We start from the raw sequence: 9,086 nt of genomic DNA, 5'->3' as shown, positions 1-9,086 counted from the left end.
GGAGAAATCACGTGTTGTAGTATGACATAAAATCTTAAAGATAATGGAGTAAAACGTCTTCTAAAGTCACCCATTACTTCAATTACAAATTAAACTGCTACAATATCTAAGAATAGAAAAAAAGCAAAGCGCCCTCTTAAGATTAAAATTAACTGTGTTAAAACAATCCTCCCACCTCATCTCCAGAATTGTTTTCTTTACACTTATAGCCTTCTCCTTCTCTTCTTGGATGCGTCGCCGCCTGAGGCAGTAGTAGACAAATCCGAGCACAATCACCATACCAAACAGACATCCCAGGATTGTCATAATGTAGTGGGTAGTTGTGGATGGATTAGAACGGAGGTCCTCCGGGCCCACAGCCCGCGTTGTGAAAGACAGGCAAGTATGGTTGTATCGTTGAGTTTTACTTCCGGACGCCACACAGTAGGTGTAGTTGGTGTGTGGTTTCAGCTTATCTATGGGAATCTTCTCCTTCTTCTTTGTAAGGGACATAATTTCTGTTGCAAAGGTATCATTATACTGGGAGAGGATGTACATCTTAGTGTACGGTTTTGGAATCTGCACAAGAAGAGATGCCGTGTAGAGGGAGACCGACTCAAGCTTAATGGAAATCTGAGGAACGTAGTTGGGATCGGCAGTAGCTGTGGTTGGCTGAGGGTATAGACCTGGGTCAGAATTGTCTAAACCCATCCCTGAGCCATCTGAATCTGGCATCTGGGAGGTCATCCCTGGAATAATCACACCGTCCCGACAGGCAGACAGGAGAATGTTCCGAGCATTCCTTCCCTGCCCAGGCGCTTGGCCCAGGAGGGGATACCCTGTCAGTTCTGGTGGAGTTTCACATTGGAGCCGGTCGTAAGTGTGGGTGACATTGTTGAACTCCTCTAGCCAAGTCAGAAAACTGTAGAGGTCGCACCCACAATGGAACGGGTTCGCTGCTAGTTCACAGACCATTAGCCTGTTGAGGGAAGTGAAGGTAGAGGGGTCAAGGCGGGCCAATTTATTTGAAGATAAATCCAGGCTGCTGAGGTTGGGGCACTCCCAGAAGGCATTGGTGGCAATGACCTCAATGAGGTTGTGTTGTAAAAAGAGGCACTGCATTCGGCCCAGGCCTCTCAACATTCCTTCAGTCAGATTGGTCAGTTTGTTGTAGCCCAGTTGTAGAACCTGACAAGGAAAGACAGAGTAGGTACTTCAAACATTTTAGAAAAGTGCAACCAAAATAATTTCCATTGTATTTATTTAATTTTGTTAACAGCATCTACACATATTACATTTATTAAAAAATATGTGAAATAGTGCAATATACTATATCACATAGTGCATGTGTGGTGTAGTGTATCACAGTTAACATGTGAGTCAACTTGGGGCAAGGCACTTAACCCCAAGTATGAATGTGAGAATGTGGCTCTAGTGTAAAGCGTTTTGACTGACTGGAAAAGCACTGTATAAGTTCAGTCCATATTCTGCAAGTTTACCAACTATTGTAACTATTGTAATGATGTATGAGCCCCAATTCAAGCTGGAGACTTTGTATCACCACAAACAGCCGAAGAGAAAACGTTGCAAAAATGATAATAAAGAAATATTATGCACTGTAATATTTCTTTATTATTTAAAAATATCTTTAATAGTAACTTAAAGACTGTGTATCGCTTTAGATATGTAAGTTCCAACAGAATGCCCTAGCTCTACCTTCTTTTCCCAAGCATGTGAATGAACGGTGATCACAAAAGAAGGCCAATTTATAAACGAAGAGTGCTATTGCATCTCTTTTCCAGTGTTTACCACTAACAAGCATAGAAATGTAACATTGATAAGCAAAACCTTTGCTTTCTGCCTGTAGGTTTCTAGTTTCAACTGTTTGACAAGCACTGTGAAAGTAAAGTGACGCAAACAATCACAAAAAAAACAGAGTTCTGTCTATGATTACCGACCTGAAGGTTTGCCTGTCCAGCGAAGGCCCCATCCTCAATGTAGCTGATCTCATTCTTAGTTAGATTGAGATCAGTTAGGTTTGTGAAGCGGTACATGGAGGTAAAGAGCACGGCCTTGAGTTTGTTCTCATTCAGCCTCAGGTCATGAACCTGAAGGGGACAAAAAAGAAGAAGTTTTTAAGATATGTCCTGCAGTGACAGATAAACATCCTATACCAATAGTAAAGCAAAGTTCTTTTTGCAGGTAAGCAGGCATTTTATTTCAACACAACTCGAAAGTAGAAGTATTGCTGTTTGCATGCACTTATTTTCCTCTTACATACTTAGTTGAGTTATTGTTATAATGAAAGTGAAAAGAAGTTGCATGTAGTTCCAATGAGGTGACTTATTGAAGCTGCCTTATAAAAGGTTTAGCATTTTTGTTTTGTGGAAAATGCTATCAGTTTTTGCCAGATGATGTATTCTGCTTCTTTAATCGCTGAGTACATGAATAGAAAAGAATCAATGCGTAAGCCATGGCTTTGTTCTGCTGAATAGAAGCAGAACAGAGCAGAACTATTTTTGGACCAAAAGAGTAACGATCAAAAGTCAGCAAATGTCTTCAGCTATTACAGCTAGAGATGACTGACCAGGCAGGCGCAGAGTCTGGGAGTAGCAACAGACTCAGACCTGAACCTTCGGAGTCACATAGAGACAGTTACAAAGTCGGCCTTCTATCACCTGAAGAACATTCCAGAATTAAAGGACTAATGTCCCAGCGAGATCTAGGGAAACTCATCTGTCTTCAGTTGAACTGATAACTTCAACAGTTTCTTCAAAATCAGACAACTCCAGAACGCTGCTGCTGCTGTTCTCACTAAGACCAGGAGCACATCACTCCAGGTCTAAAGTCACTACACTGGATCCCTGTAGTTCAGAGAACAAACTTTAAAATAATGTTGTTAGTTTAGACAACACTGAGTGGCTAAGCACCAAAACACATTAAAGATATATTGTATCAACTTTCCAGACCTCTCAGGCCTTCTGATTCTAGTCTGCTCCGCATCCCCAGAACCAGAACCAAACATGGAGAAGCAGCATTAAGTTTTCCTCTAATCCTGAAAACTTCTAGAAAACTGCTGAAACACAGAGTTCCTCTGAATCACAGCTAAAAAACAAATTTGTTTAGAGTGTCTTTTGATGAGTAACAGCTGGAACATCACAAATTGTAATCTGTTTCTCATTGTCTCATCACTTTCCTCTGTTTTGCCACTGCAATGTGATATTTTTCTCCTTTGTTTTTTATTTCCTTTTTAATCATGTGAAGCACTTTGAATCGCCCTGTTGCTGAAATGTGCTATGCTACTGCAGTTGCCTATTGCCTCACCTTGCCTGCCTTCAAAAGCTTTTTTTTTTTTTATTTACAGTGATTTAATAATTTTGTGAATTAGTAACTTTGCAAATTTTCATAACTTGACAGCTTATTATTTAACAGAAAAGAGGAAGGTGAGACAATTGCACAATGAATAAAATGTGCTGGTCCTAATTCACTAATCTTCAAAAAGCATAACGACTTTATAAAAGTGTCTATTTTTTGAACAGGAACATTTAGAGATGTTTCATCAGAATTTCAGAAGAAAATGTTAGAAAAATCTGTGTTTGGGGGGGAAGGTGTTCTACAGTTCATAGACATTTATTTAGGTCAAAATAATTTGGAATATAATGGAATATTCACAAGAAAAGAAAACAGCCCCTGCTGAATAATTCTCTACATTCACTGACACAATCATTTGATATGAAGCCTCATGACACAGGGATCCTCAGCACAGTGGAAACGCAAAGACTGAATCGTTCAAAAGAAACAATTAAGATGCTGTAATGGACCAGTCAAAGTCTAGACCAGGGGCTTCTAAACCAAAGGTCAAAATCGAATTTCTAGATAAGGTCAGATTATTATTATATTGGACTACAGCTGACGAGCAAAAGAAATTACCCTTTATAAGAGCTGAGCTTACGGGTTCTTGTATATCTATCTATATATATTAAAAATATAGAGCATGTTCCAATTTCATTTTCCTGCCCTTCATCTAAAGCACACCTTACTTCTCCATTCCTTTATAAAGGGCTCCTTTTCTACACATCTGTATCTTGATTCACTGAGAATTTTTCATCTCACCAAATCTCAATTTATTCAACTTTTTAGTCTATTTTGTTACAGATCAGCATTTTTAGCTGCTTGTTAAATGGCACACGGGCTGCCATGTTTTATGTCCAAACATGCATTTAAGCATAAAGTCATCAAGTTGTCAAATGAAATCAACAGAATGTTAAAACAACAGAGTGAGAAAAAGCAGCATTATCAGCAGCTTTCTGTGTGTCAGGGAGGAACGTTGCTCATTCTGGGGGGAAGGAGTTCACCGATAACCTGGAACTGACCGTGCTGTTGATGTGCTGGGGGATGGTCTCGTACGGAGGCTGGTTCTGACTGCAGATAGCCAGCCAAACGTAACCTTTGTCCCCCTCTATCAACCAGCAGTCCCCTGTCACCGCAGCAGGCAGGCGCAGGAGCAGCAGTGCAGGAAGGAGGATGGGAAGGAGCAGGGAGGGAGACGGGGAGGACGAACGCTGTCTGGCGGCCATGGTTTGAATTCAGAGTGTTTGATGTCGCCTCCGTTGAAAGGAGAAAAAAAAAAACAGAAAAGAAAAGGAGCTGATGGGGAAGGGTGAGGAACGGTGAAGCGGGGGGAGGAAAGGTAGAGAGCAGCCGTTCAAATTCAAAACTGGGAGCGGTCGAGGTCGGGGCGAGGAGCGCGGAGGAAGATCGGAAAGGAACGGGATGAGGTCTCGTTGGCGATTAAAGCAGGAGGTGGAGCATGGCAGTCAGGCCCGTTTCCGTTTTAGGTGTTCCATGTCAGCGGGTTTGGCAGGACGTCACCCCAGCAGCAGCAGCTCATGGCGCTCGACGACGGCGGTTTTAATTGAATGGATCAGGCGGGAGTCCGTCTCCTAGAAAGGTTCTGGGTCTACAAAAACAGAGACGGACAAAAACAAAAAAAATGGAGAGAATCTATTATTGATTGTAACGTTTATATTAGCAGTTTGTTGTGATCTCAGCTGAACCACTTTGCGACTCTACAGCCGTAATGAATTCAGAAACTTTAGATGCATTTTTAATATTAATAAAGCTCAGAAGTGTTCTGACTTTTGCAATGTAATTAGACGTTAATTGCTCTGTAATTACTCGTTTGTTGATCTCATTAGTGAAGAAGTTTCAAATCTTCACTTACATTTGTTAGTATACGAAGCAGCAACAAACACTCTGATATTATAATCAGTTCTGTCGTCATTTACAAGATTTGCCATTTTGAAATTCTCTCACTACTGGATAGATGAACAACATGAAACCATGTGAGGGGAATCAGTGAGATGGGTTAAGTTGAAGACAGAAGGGCTGCTGTAATTTGCATGTTTGACAGGAGACCAGCTGACATTTAGCTATTTACCTTTCCTCAGGGATTAACCGTGGATTAGCGTCTAATCCAGCGTAAAATATTATGTATCTCATCACGGCAGCATCCAGTCTTTTAATTTGTTACCAAAGTTTTGAATCCCTCCCAGGAAAAAAAAAAGTCTCAAGAAGACATGAATGAAAAGGACTTTATAGTAAATGTAAGAAAAAAAATTACTCCATCAATTTAGGGAATTTTAAACTATTTTTCATCATTAGATTTTTTTTTACTCTCACAGAATAAAAAAAGAGATGGAAACCCAAAAACACACAATGTGTGATTTGGAAGCACATGATGATTATAGATCATATTTGGGTGGATCAAAAGAATCTTAACATCTGACTTCTCATGTGTCACAGCGAGCCAGTAGCTGTCATGCTAATTAAAATGTAATCAGATGTTGAAGCTACGCTGTAAAACCCCCCCAAAAAAACCAAACCCTGGCATCTCTGAAAAATAGAGAGAGTCCTCACCTGCAAGGTGGAGGATTGAACGTGGAAATTTCTCTGATTCGTGCCTGTGGTACGGTCAGCGGATGGAAAAGTTAGCTACGTAAGAATTTATTCGCCGCCCTTTAATCTTCAATCTTTTTCGGAAAAGCCAAAATACACCTCAAGTGAAATTGAAAACTTTTTTCTTCTCACAAAATTGAAGTTTTTGCCATTTCTATCAACTGTTTCTAAGGTGATACAGATCAAAATTACTTTTGTTTTCCTTCTGGTAACTATTACACCTCAATGTAGACCTGCTCTGGGTCAGCGTCTTACAAACACTACAGTTTGTATTTCCACATTTACTTAATGAGTTAAGCTTTACATGACTTTTAGAGGAGTTAACTCACATCTGTTGAAAACAAGGATGTTAATTGAATCATAGATGTTTCAAACCGTTTAGGTGGCAGTGCTAAATGATGGAGCGGTTCTGGTTCTGTAATCTCATTCTGATAAATTAGCCTCCAGTGTTCTTTCCTGCAGCTGTGCTATGCAGTAGCTAACATGTGGCCTCTAATAAAAACAGCCCTCTGTCCTGTGTCTTCAGCTCTCAGGCTGACTGATTTTACTGCTTAGAAGCAGCACATGGAGAAGAGTGTTGACAATAATTGTTAACTTGAAAGTTTAACATTTATTCTCTTTTTTTTTTTGTCTGAATTATGTTGACTCGGGTTGAACTCGAGCGAAAGCCGCACATCTCAGAATTGCTAAACCGTCTCCCCCACCTCCCAATTATGCACTACTTTGCGCTGGTCTATTAAATAAAATCCTAATAAAACAAAATGAAGCATGCGGTTGCAATGAGATAAAATGCAAAAACGTTTAAGGCGCAGGAATTATTATGATTTTTTTGTTTTTTAATGGTTTTTATGAAAACTTCCAAATCAGATGAGATTTTAAAGAGCGTAAAAACAGGCACGGTGTGTTTCTACGCTCTCCTTTTGGGAGTTCATTTTCACAGCACATCCAATGCAAACCGACTGCTGGCCTGACATGGTGTTTACTGCGCTCTGCAGACATGAAAGACGAGTCAGTCATGATTCACTTGAAAGCCAGCTGTTTACTGCGCAGTCCAGTCACAAATGCTTAGATCAGCATCGTTTTTTTTTTCTTCCTCCTTATGATGCCGTAATAATCCTGACCGCGCCGTTCCCGTCTTATCCCATCATCTGGGTCAGCCCGCTGTCACTCACTGCAGTCGTCTGCTGCTGTATTTCATTTTATCTGACAGCCTGCCTCCTTATTCCTTCCCTTCTCCATCCGTCTCTTCCTCCTATCTGTATTTTTCTCAGCCCGCTTATCTCGCTCGCCTTTCAATTCGAAGCACAAATGAATATGCTTCATCACCAAAAACACACCGCTGACGGCTTTTTGTGTTCTCCGGCGCCGCCACCGCGCCGCTCTCATGTAATTCACGCCGCCAGTTCTATTTTTCTAAGGAATCCAAAAAAAGAGAGACCGTCCTATTTCTTTTTTTCTTCTAATTCTTTTACCCTTTGGTATTGTCAACTTTCATAGCTTAAAATTTAAGGAGATTATCACACCTGACAAAAAAAAAAAAACAGTGACCATGTCAGGTCACCTAGCAAATGGAATCCACCAAACTATAACTATTGGCTGGTATCATTTGTGACAGGCTAATGTGGGATTTCCCAGAAGGGGTCAGCTGACGGTGTGACGGTTGTCTGGGTTCGCTCCATGTGTTCCAGCCTCTTTCTGCTCTCTAAAAGCTCACATTTTACACTGATTATTGGTTCCAGAGAGGCTCTCTGGGTAAACGAGGACATGAGTGGGAGCCGTTGTGCGGTCTACAGTAGGAATCTAACTGGGTGAGGTTTTAAAATCTAAAATACAAAGGAAACAAATGAAAACACACACGGTCTTCTTTAGTCACTCTCAATACATGCAATGTTTGGGCATTACATTAATTGGAGCAGTGTGCTATTGTCCCTTTTCATAAAAATGATTCCCGATTTATGGTTTTCCACAACATTTTCCCTGATATGCTCACTGATCCTGTCTAACAAACTGCTGAGACCTTCACAGAGCAGTTCTGTGCATACTGAAATTAAATTATACACAGGTGGACTCTGCTGACTAGCTAGGTGACTTGTGAAGGCAAATGGTTCAGTGCACTGGATTTAAAAAAATGGGGCTGAATACAAATGTATGCCTCACTACTCAGTTTCTATTTGTAACAGGGAAGCATTATGTATGTTCCAGGCATGTAGTAGCATTTTATAGCACTATCAAGTAACCAGGTTACCTTCAGTTGTTATAAACATGTTGTATATATCAGCCTGCATTTAAGTAAAAAGTCAGGACTTTGTAATTTAAGACTTTAAAAACTCCTGCTCTCTCTGAAACTCCGCCTTCAGGAAGTCATCACAACTTGGCTCCTCAATTAACGCTTTAACAACATTTTTACCAGCTTTGCATTGAGAAGTGACTCCTATAATGAGCTCAGGAGATGTTCAGCTCCACCAGGTGTTTGCTAATTGCTGCTGGCTAGTCTGAAGGAACCAAGTGGGGGAGGGGGTCTCTGTGAGGCAGTTCCAAGGAGGAGCTGCACCTGGAAGGCGGGGCTAGGTCCGCCAAGGCGTTTTGCACAGCTGAATGGTTGCCATGGAGATTAAAAAATTTCTCAAACATGCATGAAAGAATTGATGCAACACAGATGGATTCTTTCGTTTCACATTCCCTCTTGAAATTTCAACTCAACCTCAAATAAGATTTTGTTTTGATTATATATATTATATATTACTCTCCAAATATGTTTTGTACAGAGATGTATTGTTTCTGTGTATCATGTTAATACATTACTAAGGTATTTTGCAGACACCCAAACGTGAAACTTTAGGTGTTTTTGTAGCGTTTACCTAAAGATAAGCAGTTTGACGATATATCAAAACATAAAAACATATATGTTAAAGTTTATATTAAATGTATTGAAGTTTGTGGTTATAACGCGAGAAAATATGAGAGAAAATAAAATCAATGGGTGTCAATACATTTGCAAGGCAGTGCAAAAATATTAGCTGAGGAACTGTTCACTACTTTATTTCTGATTTACAGAAAACAGTAGAAAAAAGAGACTTAATTAAGTCTCGAGGAAAAATGTAACATATAAACTTAAACTTAAGCTCCAGTGGAATAGCTGTGCTTTGAAT

The 9,086-nt window shown here is 40.2% G+C and overlaps 1 protein-coding gene across 3 annotated transcripts in view; it reads right to left on the bottom strand.

Annotated features, from left to right (window-relative positions):
• elfn2a (extracellular leucine-rich repeat and fibronectin type III domain containing 2a) overlaps positions 1 to 9,086 on the bottom strand; it is a 214,969-nt gene that overhangs the window by 22,234 nt on the left and 183,649 nt on the right. For all 3 annotated transcript variants that reach the window (XR_014084301.1, XR_014084306.1, XM_008435591.3), the window contains 3 exons: positions 4,353 to 4,939; positions 1,938 to 2,087; positions 176 to 1,167 (listed from right to left, as the gene is read on the bottom strand). Coding sequence is in view for 1 of the 3 variants with exons in the window: in XM_008435591.3 (XP_008433813.1) it covers positions 176 to 1,167; positions 1,938 to 2,087; positions 4,353 to 4,556 (1,346 nt within the window). In the remaining 2 variants the exon portion in view is untranslated. The remainder of the gene's footprint in view (positions 1 to 175; positions 1,168 to 1,937; positions 2,088 to 4,352; positions 4,940 to 9,086) is intronic.

The sequence above is a fragment of the Poecilia reticulata genome, chromosome 1, assembly GCF_904066995.2.
Source record: "Poecilia reticulata chromosome 1, P_reticulata-male-v2, whole genome shotgun sequence".
Classification (NCBI taxonomy): Eukaryota; Metazoa; Chordata; class Actinopteri; order Cyprinodontiformes; family Poeciliidae; genus Poecilia; species Poecilia reticulata.
This window is presented reverse-complemented; position numbering and strand designations above follow the sequence as displayed.